At 39.8% G+C, this 21,207-nt stretch overlaps 2 protein-coding genes across 2 annotated transcripts in view; both read right to left on the bottom strand.

Moving 5' to 3' along the window:
• Positions 1-245: 245 nt before the first annotated feature.
• Positions 246-4,441, bottom strand: LOC309573689 (alpha-1-antitrypsin-like; the record flags this gene model as incomplete). The annotated part of the gene is made up of 4 exons (XM_082282814.1): positions 3,796-4,441; positions 2,873-3,143; positions 2,183-2,330; positions 246-455 (listed from the first exon to the last, which is right to left on the bottom strand). Exons 1-4 carry the CDS (start codon positions 4,424-4,426, stop codon positions 246-248), a joined length of 1,260 nt encoding a protein of 419 aa, XP_082138940.1. The 5' UTR covers positions 4,427-4,441.
• Positions 4,442-6,269: 1,828 nt separating this feature from the next.
• LOC309574118 (uncharacterized protein) overlaps positions 6,270-21,207 on the bottom strand; it is a gene marked incomplete at both ends in the record, with an annotated part of 28,668 nt that continues 13,730 nt past the window's right edge. Inside the window, 6 exon segments of the mRNA XM_082283471.1 lie at positions 6,270-6,369; positions 12,239-12,252; positions 12,254-12,433; positions 13,396-13,543; positions 14,202-14,472; positions 15,971-16,566. Coding sequence (XP_082139597.1) covers positions 6,270-6,369; positions 12,239-12,252; positions 12,254-12,433; positions 13,396-13,543; positions 14,202-14,472; positions 15,971-16,566 — 1,309 coding nt within the window.

Here is a 21,207-nt window from a genome sequence, read left to right on the forward strand (position 1 = left end):
ATAACTGCACAGAAAATGTGTATCTGTTGAGGATCCCATGGCTGCCTACTTGGGCTGAGTAATTTTGTAAAAATAGCTTTTAATGTTTGTACCCAACTGTCTGTTTTGAAGTAAAGAAGAACTTGACAGAAGATTTATTTATTTGTTTATTATGCATCAGGTCAATTCTATTCCTACTTTGCACAGAAATTCCTGGGATGTGCACAGGCTCTCCTCTCTGCACTGGAGAGTGTAAGTGCTCTGGCCTAGTCTTCCTTAGCAGTCGGGTTCACAATTTTTCCCAGGAAGAGCACGCCATCGGTGGCTTTGTCAATAACCATCATCAGGAAGGGCCTGTTGAAGGTGATGTGAGGAGGAGGAGGAAATGGTAGAAACAATGGTGTAAGTTCCATCATGGTCACTGCAGCAGCCTCTGTCCCATTCTCTCTGACATCCACCGTGGCCTTGTGAATTGCCTGCAAGGAAAACAGAGATTATAATCTAGGCACAGAAGAGAGAGAAGCAGCTGGGGGAAAGTTTGCTTGCTTTAGCACTGTGATAAGGTAATTCTTAAAAGAAAACACAGAATTAATGTAGAACTGGTGTTCATTAGCACCATAAAAATAATAGTGTCTAGCCTTTTCAAGACAAGCAAAGTTTGCTCTGAGTTCAGGGAAAGTTTTCTTCAACAGTCAGTGTCAAACATAACTGCCTGCAGAGACTGAGCATCATCGAGGATATTTATTGTTCTGTTGTTTCACAGAGTAAGGTTTTGTCCTTAATACTGAACACAAAAGAAGAAATTTTTCATTTTGCATCAATTTCTGTGTAAGCAAAATAATTCTCTCTGCAAAGACAATAGCGACAAGCTTTATAGAGTGTCATTGTGTAACACAGCCCACTGATAAGATTTTGCAGGACTTTATGTAGTAGATATAACAAATTCATATTTAGGAATTCACATGAGCTATTCCATTGGTTTTTGACAGCCCTCTGTTTTCTTCCTTCATTGTCTACAACACATCTAAAATTTCTTCTCATTAATCTCTGCTTAACCTTCATCGATTTACTTGGCTTTCCAGGCATCAGTCCTCTATCTACAAACCAGGTGTTTCCACATGTCATAAGGAGGAATGTGAGGAATCACAAATAATATATGATGGAAGGACCTCTAGAGGCCGTTGAATGCCACCAATGTCCCCACACTGTGTCAACTCCGACGCCGGATGAGGTTACTCAGGATCTAATCCAGTCAGGGTTTGAGTATTTCCAAGGATGGAAATTTCACAAGTAGCCCATACCAGTTTTTGATCACCCTCATGAATTTTGGTGAATTTTTTTACATAATACCCAATCAGAATATCCCATTTTCTATCTTGTGTCTGTTGCCCCTTGATGTATTACAGTTCATCTGCAAGAAGAGTCTGTGTCCATCTTGTCTGCACCCTTCTAATAAATATCTGCAGCCAGCGCTAAGAACTGCCCCTTCACCCACCCTTCTCCTGAATAGCAACTCTGGCTCTTCCAGCCTCTCCTCATACACCCAGCGCTCCAGCCACACAGCCATCCTGCTCACCCTCCACTGGACTCACTCTGCTCCAGGGTGTCAACGTGGCCCTTGTGGTAGGGAGCCCCAGACTGGGTATGTTGAACCCCAGAGGTAGTCTCACAAGTGCAGGATAGAGGGAAGGATCACCTCCCTCATAACACAGGCATGTACTCTTTGGCGCTCTAGAGAAATCATTTTGTTTATCTGTGTACTCATTTCTTGTTTGTGAAATGGGGCTATCCCTGTCCCACGAGTCTGTTGTCCATATAAATTCTGAAGTGCTCAGACAGTGTAATAACGAAAGGTGTATACATAGTATAAGAATGACTATTCCCAAAATTGTCATAACAATGATTCTTGTCATGCATTACTTCTTTAACACCAGCTTTTTGTGAAAATATTCCTTCTATGCTTTCCAGTTTTTTTCTTCTTCAGAGACTTTCAGCTAAGTTTTTAAGCTCACTGTGCAGTAAACAATTTAATATTAAACTGTAGGAACAACAGCCATTTAATGCCTAACCTTTTCCTTCCTTTATTACCATCCATAAGAAATGACTACACTCCAGGGGTGGGATCAGTCTATTTGTAGAATTAAACCTGCATTAAAAAAAGGCAGAAAAATCTCTTGATTACCATCCCTATTTGCATACTTACTTTGGAAACCTTCAGACGAAGATTTTTTGCCACTCCAGAGAGATCAGCCTGATCACTGAACACCTCTGTCACACCCATTTTTTTAAACAGGCTCTTAACATCATAGGAGCTGGAGACAGAGAATTTTGGAAGATCCAAATAGATGTCCCTTTTCAAAAATAAATAAAAATATGCGTTTGTTATTGCAAGATCCCTTGAAGCAATATCTGTTTTATGTATATATCCATCCCAAATATCCATGGAGCTAAGGCTTGGCTTGCTAAAACAGTGATAAATCCCATGTTAGAGAAGCAGAAACTGAGGTACCTCTCCCACCAACCACAGTCTGATCCATGGTGCAGGGGTAGACTGATGGTTTATGAAAGTGACTGACTGGAAAGTATTATCTTAATGGAGAAAAAGAAATTATATTTTCTTTTGAACTGGATTCCTCCTACTGGAGGCAGGTTCCTAAGGGCAATCTACCTGTGTGCAGGATCCTCACAACTGGGAGCTGTGACTGGGGGAGCTGAGAGGGTTCCCCTGTGGTATGAAATCACATGATAGCTTGTTTGAGTCAAAGAAACTGAGTAATGCTTTTTCCTCAGAGCTGTACTTAGCAACTCATCATGGTAACCTAAGCTTTATCTTTCCTGGATGAGTAGTTTTGGCTTGTTCAATATTTAAACAAAGCCACAATTAAAATATTACCTTTCTTTAAGTGATCGCAACCAGTTAGTCACTGTTTCTTTCAGCAGAGTATCTTCCACTTGTTTCATTGCCCCTTCATCAGGCAGAACAAACAATGAAGTAACATTTCCTTTGTATGGGATTTCTACTACCCAGCAAGACAAATTCTCATCCTTATGGACATTAAAGTAATTTTTTTGATGCATCATTTTGACCTTAACAGAATTCTTGGCATCCAAAAAGAAGTCATCATCTCTCGTGTTGAAATTTTTGAAAGGTTTTTCCCAGGAGCCTTTGAAAAAAAGAATGAGTATAGAATTGAAAAAAAGGGACTAATAAAAGCATGTCACATTAATTGATGCTTAAAATAATATATTTGAACTGTAGAGACAGCAACAAGCCTATCTCAGTTTAAAGATGCTTGTTCCCTGGCCATGGAAAGAATCTTTACCTCTTTTGAATTGTTTTAATAAAAAATCACACAAGAAAAGTATAGGTTGAGGCTTGCACTGGAAAAGAGATGAGCCTTTGCCTGTTCAGTTAATGGTAAATCTTTCACAGACTCCAAGATTCAGGCTTATTACCTTCATGCAAATGTCACCATGTCCTGCACAGCCAAACACCCATGCCTTTGAACAAATGATCATAAGTTCTGAATATCTTCAGCTCTGAACCTGGTTTAAAATTTATATTACATTGACCAGTACTTCTGCTGTTTTTTTTATTTTTTCATTCTTTTTAAAATTTCTCATCTAGAAAATGTTTCTTCATTTATTCTTTTATTTTATTTATTCATTTATTCTTCAAATATTTTCCTGTGTAATTTAAAAATAGAAAGTTGTTTTTTAAATTAGATGATAGGTGTGTTCACAATGTGAAAAAGTTTTCTTTCTTAGAACTTCTGGAGCTTATTTTTATAGCTGCTACTCGTGTGTGCCACCCACCTTTAAAGAAAATGTAGTTAATGACAACCATCACGGTGTCCGGATCAAGACTTTTGACTAAATCAACAATTTTGCCATGTGTTTTTGTTTCCACGTACTTATTGATTTCCCTTGTAGCCTCTGGAGGATTCTGAAAGTTGCTAGAAACAGCTTCAGTGTGATAAAGATTTGTGACATGATCCAAAAAGTTTTGAAGCAATTCCACTTGGTTATCTACGAACAGGGCATTGCCCATGTTCAACTGGACTTCTCGGTGAGGGTCATTCAGCAACTGGAGGACCTGCTGAAACCCCTCATGAATCTCCTGCTCCTCCATCTCTGTCAGGTTGAAGGCAAGGCCTTTGTACAGCTCTCTGAGTGTGTTTGATCTGGCCCCCAGGGTGAGCATTGCAAAGACAGTGGAGATGCTCAAAGGAGAGAAGAAAATGTTCCCGTCACCCAACTCATCTTTGATCTGCTTGTAAAACTTAAATGCAAATTCAGCATTGCTGGGGGCTAGCTTGACATAAGACAAGTTTTCACCATCAGCCTGGGACTGGTCTTCTGGGGAATGGCGTATTTGTTGTTCCTGCTGCTGACCCTGGACTTGAAGTCCAAGAAGCAACAAACACAAACACAGTGCAGACTTCATTGTCCTTCTGAATAGTTCTGTTAAGAAAGAACAGAGCAACTTTTAGATCTAGAGAATTTTTTCTTTACTGGATAAAATGTTTTGTATTCTAAATACTAATTTTCAGATGTCAGTCATTAGAACTACTATTCTTTTAGGAAATACTCTTCTACTTGGCCTCTGGACAGGCTGTTTCTAGTCAGTTCTCTTAGTTTGTGACCAATGAGCAAAGGGAATAAGAAAATAATGTGGCGTTGCCAGGGAAGAATCAGCTTTCCTGAGGTATTATGTGTGGAAGAGTTCTTGCTTCTGATCAGCACGGCCTCAGTACATTCCTAAATGCCTTGGGGTACATGGCTGAGTTCATGTATTGGCACCCATGTATCTGGCAAGTACTTTGGCAGAGGGGCCAGCTTTGGCTGATATGTTGCTGTGGTACCCATGGTCTTGTTACGACTTTGGTTTTCAAGCACTGACTGCTATAACAGTCAGTTATAGCAGTGTATAAAGTCCACCTAAATGCTCAGCCCTTAAACTATTTATATATTTCTGCCTCTTACATAACAGCTCTGACTCAAGACCTATATTATTTCAAGACTTTACCTTAAGTGTTGCAGCAAACTGAGGATAAATCGAGAAAGTTTGTTGACACTCTCTATTGCACATAAGCTATCCAGAAGGTTGCAAAGCTCAAAACTCAAGAGCTTGGGAAATGCTACAGTGGAATCTGCCTTGCTCTGTGTATGTAATTTGATGACCGTTTCTTTTCCTTTAACTGACATAAGCAAATTCTACATAAGCCTACAGTCTCTCTTCTGTCCTTATGGGGGAAGAATCATGCAACAAATTGTAGAAGAATGCTCACCTAAATTATCTCAAATGACAGAAACTCAAACCCATGAAGCAAGCAGTGGCCCTCAGGGAAATAGAGATGGTCTGAATACTGTTCATAGCAGCTTAAGTATACTTATTCTTGAGAATGAGATTCTGCCCAGAATCTGCCTCCGTGTGTCTAATGCCAGGTTCAGGTCTGTGCCAGATTTTTTATGGGGAGTTGTTATTTCCAGGCTCCCCCTTTTTCAGATGTCCATTATGAAAAACTGGAGATATAAGCTGTTGAAGTGCTCAGTATGGGAGCTATGCTTGGCATGTGAAAAATGCTGGGTATAAACACTGATTCAGAAAAAAAAGGCCCTCTAGCTTTTGATAATTAATTTTGTTCTGGTAACAACTAATTTCCTATTTCCCCAAATCTGCTTTTGAGAGACTGATTTCTCTTTCAGGCCAATTGGCAGCAAGTAGCCTAGTCTTTAAGCACAAGGGACAGAAATGGAGCTACTCTCATTCGCCCTGCATCAACCTGGAATAGTTGGGAGATTGAGATTTCAACTAAATTTACTCTTCTGGGAAAAGAGACAAGGTTTTGTTCTTCATCTTGGTATTGATTGTTGAATATTCGTTTTGGGCCTCATATCCCAGTCATCCTGTCACTATAGCTAGGAGCTGGATCATCAAATGAATTCTGCTTCAAACATTCAGAACACGCTTCCAGAAGCTAAAATAATTTCCAATTACTGTACAAAATAAATTAATCTCAGCAGTAAATAGCAGGGATCACACAGAGCATATATTCAAAGAATTCTAAGAAAGTAAAATATGGTACTTACCGTGCTGGACTTTTCTTTCACAGTGCTACTTCCCTCTTATTCATTTGCTTCCTACTATTGAATTAATGTCCACTGGTAAACATTAAACAGAGCAAATACGAGTTATTTGTAAAGCAAAGATTGAGTAAACTATATTTTTCTGGAAGTCAAACACTTAAAGTCTTTTTCCCATCATACAGCCAGAATGATGCCAGCACCTAGGGCTCTAAAGGGACATAAAGACCAGGGACTTTGCTACTCTTGGCTTGAACTAAACTGTGAGTAAAAGAGCTTTCAGTAACTGTGGTAAATGAATTCCTGAAAACAGAACATGAGAAGAACTGGAAAGCTAAGAAAAGGCCAAACCCATGGATGTCCTGTGCCCAGAACTTTCTGCACGGGACACCCTGAGGCAACAATGCCATCTAATTGAGTACCCAAGGCAGCAGCAAGTTTGTTCAGGTACAGCTCCACCCTGCCCTAAATGGCATTATTTGATGGGCTCAGAACACTGGTTACCTTTTTGAGGGACCTTTGATGAGTATTTTAGAAACTACTAAAGTGAAAAGCAAGGCACAGCATGGCTTGACAAATAACCAAAACAAGAAAACAAATGGAAGAATTAAATAGGCAAAATTTTCCACAGCAAAATGTTAACTAGAGAGAGAAGATCTTAACACCTTGTGCTGTGGATGCATAGGATAAGCATGCATTACATACATACCAACTGGGATCCCTCTCAGAGAAAGCTGAAACAGGCAAAATTTAGCTACTTAGAAAGTTATTTAAGGATGAGGCGCATGGTACTTATCCTAATTAGCAATGACTAATGATTTCCATTGAATGTACATGATTTCGCCCCACGTAAACTTACAATTTATCTATGCATAGGAATCAACCATCATTGTTATTGCTATGTAACTACTCTCTCTTACAAGACAGAGGTGGGGTTGGTCAGAATATATTCCTACGGAGAGGGGTAATTTTCATGATATGTGCAAGTACCCAGAAAGTTTATTGCAGTCTTATGTAAAATGACCAAGTCTCAGGAGTAGCAAGTATGCTGTTGCTTAACTTTAGCAAAGACAAGATATTTTTCTCAAGCCTAGGCCTGTCTACATAGATAGCATTGATCTTTCAGCCCTGTCCTAATGCTTGGCTAACCATCTGCTGGATGCTACTATGTCTTGAGAGGAATTTCTGGGGACAGCAAAGCTGCTGCAGTGATTCCTCTCCTTTCTCCCAGGAGATGCAGCAGCACTCAGCATGTCAGAAAGTGGAAAGTTGTTTCTGTCCTTGCTCATAACTCCCAGGCACCAGATCCTCTGACCCTGGCCCAAGTCTTTTCCTAGACAAGGTTAAGACCAGCAGTTACAGCAGACCCACAAATAATCATTTTCAAAGAATCAGCTTCCCAGCAATTCCAAACAGATCAGCATGGCTAATGAATCCATCAGTCACACCCAGTCTCTTGAAAATCTCCCTTAGGTCACAGGTGCCAGAAATAGAGATCCTTGGATAATATATGTCACTTCTGTTGAAGGCAATGGAAAATGAGGGTGAATCACCACACATGTGTATCACCTGCATGCCAGCCAGGTGGCAAGTCTGTGAGAACACAGGGAGAGGAAAGCAGTTTGTTACTTCACTGCACATTCCTGTTGTTGAAAATGGCTGTCCCCAGAACACAGGGAAATGCAAGGTTAAACTAGAAATTTTGTGCAGTTTAGAGAAAGGAGAGCCATCCAGGGGAATTGCACAGAAGAGTGTGTGGAGCTCCTGGATGCTTTGAGATAAGCTGTGGCTGGGACAGGCAGACTCTTGCTCCAGGAACCAGGGGAGTCATATAAAGGACTGACAAACACGCTTTTCCCATTGGCCTGATAATGGTCTATATGGAAGGAATTAAGGAATAATTTCATTATCTCTCTCCCTACTCTCTGCCAGTGACTCTGCTCAATTATGCAATGTGTCTTGGTTCCTCCTTACAGGAGCAGTTTCATCCCATGTCATTACCTTATTTCTGTTGCTGCTTGGTCATCAGATTATTATATTTCAGTTTCTGCTTGGTCATCTGATTATTATATGCTAGCTTTGCAAGTTATATTTGGGGGCTTTCCAGGGCAAAGGATTTCTGACTGTAAAAACAAACCATCAGCAAGAAAAGGACTGAGAAAGACAGATGTGTACATTGCATGATAAATCCTCATGCAGCCAGTTCTTGTTTACCTATAAGGTGTATCATTCAAGGTATGTCTACAAAAGTTCATCTAAATAACCTTCTTGATGTATGTAACTCCATTAAAATCAGGAGATTGGTATCATTGCAAAACTGCTGTAAGTGGAATAAAAATCAAGTCCTTTCAGTAATTTTATCTTTTTCTATAAAGGGCATCCCAAATATACTCTGCATGTCTTACAAATATTTCATACTTTTCTCCTCAAATAAAGAAAGTGCTTTGGGTTCCCATTTCAAAAACTAGTATGACTAACAGATAGAAAAAAAGCTGAAGGCTATGCAAAAGTCTGTGACAGAACTGGGAACAGAAACTACTTTTCTACTTTATTTTCAGCTTCTTTCACCAATGCAATAGGAATCTTTGAACTGAATTTTCATATAAACTCATAGTCTGCTAGAAGAAAGCTGTGTAAGCAGAACCAAACACTCTATTTTTTTTCTTCTGTGTTATATCTCAGAAGAAAATAAGGTCCTTTTATTATCGGGTGTGATTCCTTTCTTTATAACAGACATTTTACCTCAGATGATTATTTCATCAGTGTTCAGAAAATAATATTTTATATTTTCTACTTTGTCTGTACCTAATCTCCTACCATTGAATGAAAAAGTGTTTCCAAGAGCATACAACTATTTAAGGCCTGATGTGAATTCCAATGGAGTCAATCAGCCAATATTTTAATGTTCAAGATGGGTAATCTGTCACTGACAGCTCATCTCAGATTTTCCTGATATATTTTCCAATAAATTCTCAGCTGAAGATAGTGGAGTTGTAGATATACTTGGCATCACCAAAGCTTTTCAAAAGTAGTTGTTAGAAGTTTTATAAAAAACACTCAAATAAAATAAAAATTTTGCTCTCAAAATGAATCTTAGTTTGAATTTCTTTTTCCAAATGATAAATCAAACTCAAGTAATTAAGACTACAGACCAAACCCTCAATTAATTATAATGGTACAAGAACTTAGAGATGGAATGTGTAACTCCCAGAATTAAAATAAATGACAGAAAATTAAAATTGGTGGGCCCTCCTGAGTGTCAGTGAGGTTAGAGTCCAGCCCTTCCAGCACCTGAGCCTGGCTGGTGGCTCTGGAGACCACAGAGAGCAGAGCAAAAGCAGTAGAGAAGCTGACCAGGTGGAAGAAAACACTCTTGCCAGGTTCTCAGGTAGTCAGTTACCAGTAAAACTGTAAGGAAGAGTGCCTGTTTCTGAGGACTATCCATTTGCAGGATCCAAAAGGATCTCCATTGTGGGCTTGCTGTTCCTGTGGAGCTTAGTTGTCTTACTCTGCTTGTGGCCACTGAGCTGTTGACAGTCAAGGACAACAGGCTCACATGCAGCAAAGGAACACCGCATGCAGTTACAGATAAATAAAATGTAAAATTGTAAATAGATTTCGTATCTGGGTACCATGCCAAAAACAACTCCTAAATTCATCCATATGGCCCTTTGAGAACTTCTGTAGTTATTACTTTATTGGGTTATAGCCATATTTGTCATCCTGATTTGTCAGTAAAATAACTTCTAAAAATTTTTAGCAATCAAAAAATATGAGTTTTGCTTTGGTCTGGCACTGTCTTTGAGAATTAATTGATCACCTGGGATTTGGTTATATCTCTCTGACTCAGCAGTAATTTGGCAGTAGTATTACTGCAGTTATGGTCTGCTTTATTTAACATCTCTGTCAGATTTGAGGAGTGGGGAGCTATGCTCTTTATCACCTCCATCTCTGCCTGCCTCTGCACAGTTGTTGGAAGGAGAGCTGCACAATGTTGGCCTCAGGTGCTGAGCCTTTCTCAACAAGGGGTCCACCTGCCAAGGGAGACTCTCCAATGGCCTTTTTCTGCCAGCTCATTCCAGTTTGCAGTGTCAGGCCACACCTAGCAAGCAGCTGGGTCCTTGAACTAGTGACAGACTTTCTGGATCGTAACAAAAGTCTTGGTTTCATTATTTTTAAGGAGGAAATGGAATATAGATGATAGACAATCCCTATGCTTCCACAGTAAGTTGTATCACATTTTAAATTGCATTCCAGTTCATTTATGTTACAACGTAATAGAATTAAACTTTCATTCTTTATGCTTTGTGATGGTTTCTATTTGCTCAGCTGTAAAGTGTTTCTGGTATCTGCATCATCAAAGCATTGTTGTATCATCTAAGGACCAGCACAAATCCTTAATGAGGAGCAGCCTTCTGAAAATAAGCCTGACCAATTATTGTGAAAATAAGCATACACAATTACAGCAAATGCACAGGACTAATCAGGAGAGCCCACCCAAACACATCTGTGCTAAGTACATGGGAGTCTCGCAGTCTGTGACTTGAAGTAGTTTTGAAAGGTGTTTCTTGAACTGCCTAGTCTTATTCCACATCAGGGCCTCCAGTTCCCTCATTTCTGAGAAGTAGTTCTGAAGGCCTACCAGCATCCCCCAGAACGCATTCAAAAAATGCAGATTGCCAGCAGAAAGGGAGATTATAGGGCTGAGTGACAGAGGAATACTTTCCCATTCCTCTGTTCTTTACTCTGACTCCATTTGTCCCAGTATACCAAGCAGTTCTGGGGAACAGGCCCAGCTGGCCCTCAGCCTGCAGTCGCTTATATTCTTATACTTTTAGTACAGTTTCAGAGACATGCCACCATATGATTCTTCCAAACAAATGCTAAGCATGTTTTTGGAGTTAGCACAGGCCAAGGGACAGTTCCAGTAATTGGACTAGATGACTTGCAAGGTCAGAGTTAAGCAATGTGGATATGACCTGTGACGGGCCAGTTGACCTCACGGTTAGAGAACAGATCTTAGAGCACTTTATTTATCAGCATAGATGTAACCTCTGAAGATAGGATTAATCTCAGTGTTTGTTTTTTCCCTTCCAGGTATTCATATCCTATCCCTTTTGAACATCCACTTACAAGTACCTTCTTATTAAATCTAAATGCAATGCCGGTAGAACCGTTTGGGTATCTAGCAAAATAAAGCATTCCCCAGCACTGCTTCCACATAGGATGTTTGTGTAGAGTTTGTTACATTAATGGCCAACTCAAAGAAGCCAACACAAAGTGGGTGCATGTCATCACCTGTGAATGTCGTAAAGGAGAGTATGGAACAAGACTTGACCTTCAAAGGAAATGTCTAGGCTTGGTCTGAAAGTGACTGACTCTCCCAGTGTGTAATTTGCAGCTATGCCTTCCTTCTACTGGAAACCGTACCAATGTTAGAAGCCAACCTACCGTTTGCAGAGAATTCATTTGGATTTATGCACTCAAATTTTATTTACGTACAGTGTTTTTAACTGAGTCTCTGTAGGTACAAAAATGCTGCTAGCGAGGATTTTCTTGTTATTTTCTAAGTCCGTGAGAGATTTTTCTCTCCCACAGAAGAGGTAGCAGGGAATGTAAACAACCAAGCCACCTGCAACCTTGAAAAGTCTTGTTTATGGTATAGTAGAAAATATTTTGACAATGGATGTTTTAGGATTTTAGCCAATCATCCCCAAGGGGTGGCTGATCCTTTGTCCAATTAGACTATGAAGAAAAAAGTCTACAAAAGAGTTTGTAAAATAATTAAATGAATCAATCTTGCTGCACAATTCCTGCCTGCTGGATCTTCTCTCCTCCTCCTCCTCCCTACGGCTGCGGGACATGGTGATATACCCTAGGAACCAGGCCTGCGGTAATAAGTCTCTCAGCTGGGTGTTACCTTGCTTTTCAGAGATGGCACTGATCACTAAAAGGCTGATTTATAAAATTCTTCACAATTCACTAGTAGGTATATCTCAGTGGTTATTTTCTACAAAAGGATGAAGCAAAAAGGGTGTTTCTGAGAACAACTGCACTCTTTCCTGACTTCTTTGGAAAAAGAAAATTGTTAGTAACTGTTTTATATAATTTTAATTGCAATGGACAGTAATTCCATAAAATGCAATTCAAATCAATATGACCAGCCAATGACCAATCATTTTTCAGTCGGGTTTACGATTTTTCCCATGAAGAGGATGCTCTGAGTATATTGATCAACAATCAACAGCAAAAATGGATGATTGAATTTAACGATGGGAGGAGCAGAATGAGGAAGAAAATCTATGCTGCTGGTTGCTGCAGCCTCTGTGCCATTCTCATGAATCTTCAGCAGGGCCTTGTGAGTAACCTACAATAAAATACAGAAAGAATGTATGTGGAAGATGTGGTGTGAAATTATTCAAATTAACACAAAGTTAATTCAACTACTGCCTTTCACAAAAATTGCTGGTAAGAAGGACCCAGGAAGAAGGGTGCTACAGCCCACTGTGGGCTTTTTAGCAATGTTGTCTCAATAAGCAATATTTACACATTCAGTGTTCCTCATCACAAGTGTATCAATGCAGGCCTTAGCAACTGCACACCTTGTGGAATTAACTGAAAGTAAATAGCCAAGCAAATTCACAGGGAATATCAGTTTGAAAGGAAAAGGAAATGGGGCTCCAGAACTGCTCTGTGTGTATTCCTAACAGCACATGCATTACAGTTTAGCCAGGTAGAAATTCAACCTTGATACCAAATTTGTTGTTGGATATTTTTAATCTTTTTCTTTTACTAGCCCCAAAATGTTAGAAAATTTAAGTGCTGTTTTCAGAATGGCTGTAAAAATGCTAGTCTTTACATTATTTTCACTAAATGGGATGTTTTCCTCAAGTCTGGTCCATTTTACATTGTTAGCACTCAACAGAGCCTTCAATGGTAAGAGCAGTTTTTAAATCCTTTAAAATTATAGAATGCATGTTAGAAAAAGGCCACTTTTTTTGTGGATATGCGGATGCAAGACATCCACGACACAGTTACCCATAGGCTCTTCTTATACATGCAGAAAATATGCTGTGTTTATTTTCCTGGTTAAATGCTAAACCCACCCCTCCATCCACCCTCCACCTTTGCCTGTCAGACAAAAGAAAATATCCTTATCTCCAGATCTTGGACAAGTCTGAGGGGGTTTAAGGAGACTTTATCAGCTAAATGTTCTATTTCAGATTATTAGCCAGCCCTAGCAATAAGTAAAATTTCACTGGTGACCTTAGGATAAGGCAATTGGCTGTTCAGGAATCCACAGGTGGTTGTTTCTGCTGACACACTTACTTTTGAAACCTTCACATCAGGGTTTCCTGTGATTCCAGACAAATCAGCCTGATCAGAAAACACATCAGTTACACCCAGGTTCATTAAGATCTTCTTTAAGTCATAGGTGCCTGAAATTGATAGTTTTGGAATATGCAATTCCATCCTCCTGTTAATTCAAAAGAAAATATGGTAGTTATTGCAATCAGAGCATGCCTTGGACTGAAGATTCCCAGCTTGCTGGTAATTCTTCTGTGCTACAATGCTAGTCCTTTCATCTAAAAAACATGGCAAGAAAGAAGATGGGAAGATGCTGGTCTGGAGGACAGGAATGTACGGAAGGAGAAAGAAATCAGTTCATGTTTCTTGCATGATTCTGCAACACAGTCACTTTATGAGATGGTAGGCAGTAGTGCTGCCAGCATTTCTGGGACAAGGTTTGCATTCTTTTTCTAACATTGAAGGTTCTCCTTTTGGAATTCACACCCCATTCCCTCTGAGGGATCTGACTGCTATGTCAAAGTATTACCACTCTTAAAATATTTTGCTTGAGACAAGGGAAATGTAGACAATTAGTAGCAACTAGAAAATGTAAGGGGGAAAAAGAATTAAATTTCCCACCTCGGAGATCTCTTCTCTCATCACAAGGCAATATTGATTCTAATTTTTGCTGAAAGTATCAAATCATTTGGTCTGACCCTTCATACTTATTCCATTGTTTAAACCTCCCATTAAAAATACAAGATAGTAGCTGTAAGACCTGACCACAGCATTCAGACTTTGGATTCTGACTACCTCAAATCATCAAATCAAAATTCTATATTTACCATCTTTGAAGAGATCTCTCCCATTTAGAAACAGTTTTTTTTGTCAGGGCATGTTCCAACTGTTTCATTTTTCCTTTATTGGGCAGGATAAACAAAGCTGCAACATCTCCCTTGTAAGGAATCTGTACCACCTTGCAAGACAACTTCCTGTCAGAGTATGCTTTATAAAATCCGTCTCGAACCATCATCTCCACTTCAACTGAGGTCTTTGCATTCACATGGAAATAGTCCTTGTGGGTCCCCTTAATATTGAAAGGATTTTCCCAGTAGGCTTAAAACCAAAAGAGAAAGAGTGGAATTGAATACTTAGTTCAATGAGGATATATTAATATAGTCCAGACTAATGTACAAGAAATAAACCCATATCTGAAGATTTACACTTATACTTGAAGATAGAAATTATTCCAAGTTTATTAAAGACCTTATTCTCTGTCGTCTTTGCTGTACTGTGTTCCGTAACAATTAAATGTCCCAGGTTAAATTTTGTATGGACTTGTGCAACATCTAAGTCAGATAAATTAGATGAAGTAACTTCATCATACTACTTCATGTTTTATTTAAAGCAAATGAAAACTGACCAGAATCCAGTGATTTGCTATCTGTTTTCTTAATACTGCTTGTAAAGTGAATTTCACAGCAGATGTCTGACCTTTAAAATGTGGCATGTTAAGCTCCTCACATGCTTTTTTATGTTTTTCATCTTGTAGCACTAAGGAAAAGCTTACGTGCTAGAGAAACACAAACTTTTGGACCTGAACATAACTGCAGTATGGTAAATGGAATAGGGCCTCAAGGTATTTAGTCTTCAAAATCGTTTTCTCTTAATGCTTATTCAATTGAATTTTCTATGATATTTTATTCTGTATTAAAACACTTCATTCACTAAACAAATAGGCAAGGATTGCAGCTTGCCATTCTGTAAGTATGGTTTCTTTGGGTTTTTTTTAATGTTGGATAGAAATAGCCTAGTTTGAAAAAATAATAATGGTATGTAAACTCCACAGTATTCTGGTTACTTCATAAGTTTAAGCCTTTCCCCTTGCCCTCCAGAAAAGAAATATGCTCTGGTATGGTGCTCAGACTCTGGCACCTGAGACTAGGGCACCCAAATTTAATAAAGTATTTGAAATAAAATCTGTTTTGTTGAAAGTTCATAATTTCCAAATATTTTCCAAATATTCCTTTCTAGGTGGGAAATTCCATGTATGTCCTACATGCTGCTGGAAATGAACACCTAAGAAGAAATTAATCATTGCCAAAGCAATACATTCAAATATCTCTTGGGATATGTGTAATATGATGACAAGGTGCAGAACATTTGGACTCCAACTCCAGAGGTACCTACCCATTTAATGGTCATGGACTGTAAGTAAATGAAAGTTTTTGGCAATCTTTGTTAATCACCATCTTCAGAATTTAGTTTTCTACTTTGTGCATCCAATGTGAAAACATTTTAATTTTTAAAGTAATAAGTAGATGAAATAAAGTAGATAGACAGGAAAATTTAACAATGCATGAACCTGTTGTGCTCTGGCAATTCCCTGAACCTGAATATTGCAAGTACATGAACTTCTATGCTTAGAAGTCTAAATACATGCTAGAAACCTCTGTGGAGGAGGTTTCGAAGTTGAAAACTTCAATTTTTTTTTCATAATAGTCTCATCTAAACACATTCATTTAAAAATTGTTCAGAAATAACTTGTGTACTTGTTTTAGTGCAGGTGAAACAGCACTAAACAGATGCAGTAAGTAGCATCTATGCAACTTACCTTTGAAATAAATGTAGTTAACAATTACCATCAGAGTGTTGGGATCAAGGTCCTCGAGTATTTGGTTTATATACCCATGGGTTTTATTCTTTACATAATCGTTGATCTCTTTTTTAGCTTCAGTGGAATTCTGGAAGCTACTAGAAACCACTTTTCCTCTGTACAGTTTTTTGATGTCCTTCAGAAATGTTTTTGTTGGCTTCAGGTGTTTGTCCATGAACAGGGTGTTCCCCATGCTCAGCTGCACCTGGCTACCAGGGCGGTTTAGCAAGAGGAGGAGATGATGAAAGCCCTCATGTATCTCCTTCTTCTGGATGGTGGTGAGGTTAAAGGCCAGCCCTTCCAGCACCTGAGCCTGGCTAGTGCCTCGGGAGCCCAGGGCCAGAAGGGCAAAGGCAGCAGAGATGCTGAGTGGGGAAAAGAAAATGTTCTTGCCAGCTTCTTGGGTGTTTGCTTGCCTGTAAAACTGAAAGGCAAAGTCTGTATTGCTGGGGACTATCCTTTGGCAGGACTTAAGAGGATCTCTCTCGTGGGAATGCTGCTCCTGGGGGTCAGTTGCCTCGGGCTGGGCAGCGTGGTGGTCAGTCGGTGTCAGGCTGTGGGCATTGAGGTGAAGCATGGCCACCAGCAAGCACAGCAGAAGGGTGGCCCTCATCATTCTTCACAGCTACTGCGTGGACAAAGAACAAAAGGTCTTGGATGCTGAAGGTCAGCTGTACCAACATCTCATCGTTTACTTCTGTCTGCTACTGCCTTCAAGTGGTAATCACTGTTATCTCCTGACCTCCTCCTTTGCTATGGAAGTTTTTTTTAAATCCTTGTGCTTCTGAGTTTACCTGTAATTCCTATCCATTGCTGCCTACTTCAGTTCTGCTTTACTCCGCCTACAGAAGTTCCTTGTTAGCAGGGAAACGTGTGTCTTAAAGAAAAATAAGAGTCCAAGGGAGAGAAGAAATGAAAAGGCACCTTTTTTTTTTAATGGCAAAGCAACACATCAGAAGCATTCTGATTAATGATTTTATGTTTATCTCTTAAGAATTCCTAGGATTATTATGCTGTTAGGGTTTGAATGAGGTTTATGTTAAGTGACAGTGCTATATCAAAGGAAAACAATACGAGATTGCAGCGATCAAAAATGCTATTTCTTTTACTCCTGACTCATTTTAACATACAAAGTGACTAATCATAAGGGCTAGTAAAATTTTTCTGCTTCAATACCTGATTAGATTAGAATATGTTTATTTTAAATGACCACTTATGTGTCACTTGTCTTACAGGGCTCCTTCTTCTGTGTATACCACATCTTGTTATGGGGAGGTGAGACCATTGGTGTGGACTTGGCCTCTCCTGTCTTTCCAAATTTCATATTAGCAAAAAAGTATCCTTTTGTAAGGTAAATATGCCTAAGGCCAGAGTAGTGCTCAGCAGCAAGACTGAATCAGTGCATCTCGGACATTTGAAGTGACTGTGAACATTTCTTTTTTCTTTGTTTGTTTGCTGCTTTCTCTTTTACCAGTTAGACCAAGAACATGCTGGGGTGATTTGTGGTGTGCTAAGATGCTTTACTTGTCAAAAAACAGTTAAGAGTTATTTCCATTAAAAAGATGGTACTAGAGACTAAAAGAGCTCCAAATAGCCTTCATCTAATGTCCTATTTGAAACAGAACAGCTTCAGGCAGAATAGCATGAGTTAGGTGTTCACCTCCAATCAATGGTAAAGGCACTCAAAGATATGGGTTCAGCAGAGCAGATGAGATGTTTACTGGGATTTTCTCCACCCTGTGACAGCACTCTGATCACTAAGGTTTGGGTGAAAAGGAGTCAGCTTGTGCTTCTGCTGCTTTGCTCTGTGTGATCTGGTAAATTGTAATTTACAGAGGACTTTGGCATAGCAAAATCAGTTTGTGAATTCTGTCTGGACTATCTTAGTGTAAGTAAGACATTTACTCATTCACTTCAGTTTTGGTTTCGTAGTTGTAAGCTTTAGGGAAAATTAGTAATGGTAGATAAAACTGACAGTTGAAAAGTCAGAATACTTCTGTTATTGAAGCAGATTTCTTCTAGATTTCTTCTAGAGCTATTTGGTATAAATATTCAGTGCAGAGTTATACTCTATGGAGCTGATATAATGAATCCCCAGATTTTGCTATTCAATATTTCTTGAAATTAAGTTCAGCTGTCATTTGAGCATTTAGAAACTAAGTTTCACCCTGGAAAGCAGATGTGCTTTATGACTCACTTAGCCAGATAGCATACAGCTGGGTCAAAATCATTAGGGTAAAGATAACTGGGTACTTACTTTACATTCAGAAGGCTCTTGCTCTCAATGGGCTGTGCTGTTTGTTGCTGCTTTATTCATACTGCTGTTTTCCTCTGTTAAACATTACATGGCTTCAGATACATATTACCTAGAGGCACAAAGCTGAATGCTAATGAAGCCAGTGTTTTTGGACCTTGCATGCATATGTCCACATCTCTTCACTCCAAACAAAGACCACAGGGCCCAGCTAGTCGGTAGAGCAGAGTGTTGCATCCCAAAGGGTATGCAACTCCTAAGCAAATATTTATTGGAAATGATATTTTGGTGTCAAGAGCAGCTACTCTGCCCTAGGTGCTACCTGAGACAGATATAACTGTTCATCTGGAGAGACAATTTTGCCCAGCACTAAGCTCCAAAGGCCAGGGTGAGGGAGCTACAAGGAGCACCACCTGTCCTCAGTCATGCTACCCAGCTTACTGGACTCCACTTATGTATCAACACCTCATCTATTATTTCCACACAGTAGAAACCCCACTGGTCACTACTCAGAAGCCAACGAGTCCTCTTGGCCTCATAAATAAAGAGGGTACCTCATTCAGTCATGTAGGAATGGTGAATTTTAGCTTTGTGACAATTTATTAAATAGTCTCCTCACAATGAAATTACTCTTTCTATATCTCTGTTAAGGACTGCCTAACCTATCAAGATCTGAAAAGTACTTAATGTAGACTTTAGCACTTGAAAAAGCTGTATAAAATATCTGCCATCACTGCAAGTACCCAAAGACAATACTGAACAACTACAACAGCAACTGCTGCAGTGTGTATGAATAGCAACCAAGTCTCAAATACATCAAACAATAGCAAATGATGGAAGAGAGTAGCCCAGAAATATTAACCAGTAATAAATCAAGGCAGTCCCAAACAGTAAGTCTCATCCTTCTTATAAAGATGTATTTCCCAGGAATCTTCCAAAGGAAGATAAGTGCTGTGAAGCAGGTTTACCACCATTCACAAATGGATGAACTGTTCAGATGCATGGTTTGGTTGGCCAGCCAGGAGAATGCCTGCTGAGTCCCTCTACGCCTCTGCTGCGCTTTGCAGGACTTGTTACTGTCTGCTCAGCAAGCGACAGCACAATCCCCTCGATCCTGGAGAACCAAGGAGATACGTATGTAAAACAGTGTAAGCACAACTCTTCCCAGTCCCCAGCTGTGCTGCTTTCAGAGGTAATTCTTTGCCTACTGGGATCCATGGCCTTGGTCATGCAGATAGGTTCCCCACACGATGTTTACAGACTCAACACTTTTTTTCTTTTTTTTTTTTTAATTTCAGAATACAGCTTAACTCTGCATGCTTCCTTTAGACATGGCAAAAGTTTTCTGTTAAGTATTTTTATTTTGAATTCATATTTTTTCTTACTAGAGTACCAGTTGCTGCTGTCCCTTGGAGTACTTGTGAAGGTCAGGTGAGGCTTGATGAAGTAGCCTGTTTTCTTTTTTTGCCAGCACAAAAACTCTGCATTTAAATTGAATGAATGTATAGGTCAGAATGCCCAATGACACAAATGTAGTCTTTCAGGGAAAAAGAGACAGGTGCTCATGGTGCTCCAAGACAGTCAGGCTGTTGGTGCTTCTGGGTACTTCTTTAGTCATAGAGGTGAGCAGCATTAAACATTTACACTTCTGTTAAGCATTACATGGATAAAGAAAACCCTTTCTGAGGACACAGATAAATGCTGATGTAGCCATGCAGAGAAGGTAGAAGTCAGTGCTCGCAGGGCCGGCTGCCTTTAATGTTTGTTCTTCCCAAACATGCATAATAGCCATCTGCAAACACACTTTGAAGAGTAGAGGTCCATGGCCATGAGCAGCTGTACTACCAGACACACTTTCCTAGTTTATTGCCAGCTAGTGACACAAGTGCTAAGGCATCTCCTGAAGAGTCTTATGGCTTGCACTGGGGCTTTAGATTTTTGATCATGGATCTTGGGCACCTGCTTCAACATGGTACTAAGTAAAGCAGAGCAGAAGAGGTAATGAACGTGTAACTTGGATTTTTTTCCCCCACAAATGAACTTGCCAGCAGTTCAGAAACAGTACTACATTCAGAGGCTTTCTTTGAGCCTTGGTTTTGTCACAACAGAAGACGAACCCTGGACAGTGGACTCCACTGTGCAGCTGCAGGGCCAGCTGAAGGAGAAGGTAGTAGGAGAGAGACAGGGCTGTAAAGAATTATATGCAAGTATTTGGCCTAATTCTGGGTTCCCTGCATGACTCTGAGGTGAACCAAAACATGCTTCAGTACAGAGACACAAACACAAATGTTTTTGCTGTTCAGACATTTATCTGTATTAGTCTCTTGTTGAAAGTCAGCGTGGATTGATATTTGAAACTCTTTCAAAATCTGACTCTCTTTGCTTCAATTATCCTTGTTCTCATGAGGTAGTGGCTTGAAGAAGAGGTTCATCATTCTGCTAGGGCGGTCAACAGAGGGTCTCCAAGCCAGCGCCTGGTCCACCCAGGGCCTGCTTCTGGAGACAGTAATGTGTATGCCTACTCTGCTACTTTGTTATACACCTTAGTTCTTTCCTAAAAATGTGACTGTGTTCCTACTATTTTATTCCAAGTGCTTCTTTTAAAAGCTACCTAGCTCCTTTCATCAGCAAATACTCAGCATGCCTTGCCTGCAGCCCCAACTTCATGTCCTGTTCACAAAGACAGTACTTGCATTACCAAAATTCACCACTGCTTACTCTGGCACCAGACTCCAGTTGAGAGCATGCAGTGACTGTGGGGGAGCCAGGGGTTGGTGGCTCTGGGGCAGTAGCCAGAGTTAGGTTGAAAAACTTACCTAAAGTATGTCTTGAAGGCATACATGGTTAATATCTATTCTTGAAACAGGACTGAAAGGTCTGCCCACCCCTGGCCTTCCAGTCAGCAGGGAAGGAAGATGGATGCATGGAAGGTAAACCACGC

Source organism: Coloeus monedula (assembly GCF_965178545.1).
Source record: "Coloeus monedula genome assembly, chromosome: 6".
In the NCBI taxonomy this organism is placed as follows: domain Eukaryota; kingdom Metazoa; phylum Chordata; class Aves; order Passeriformes; family Corvidae; genus Coloeus; species Coloeus monedula.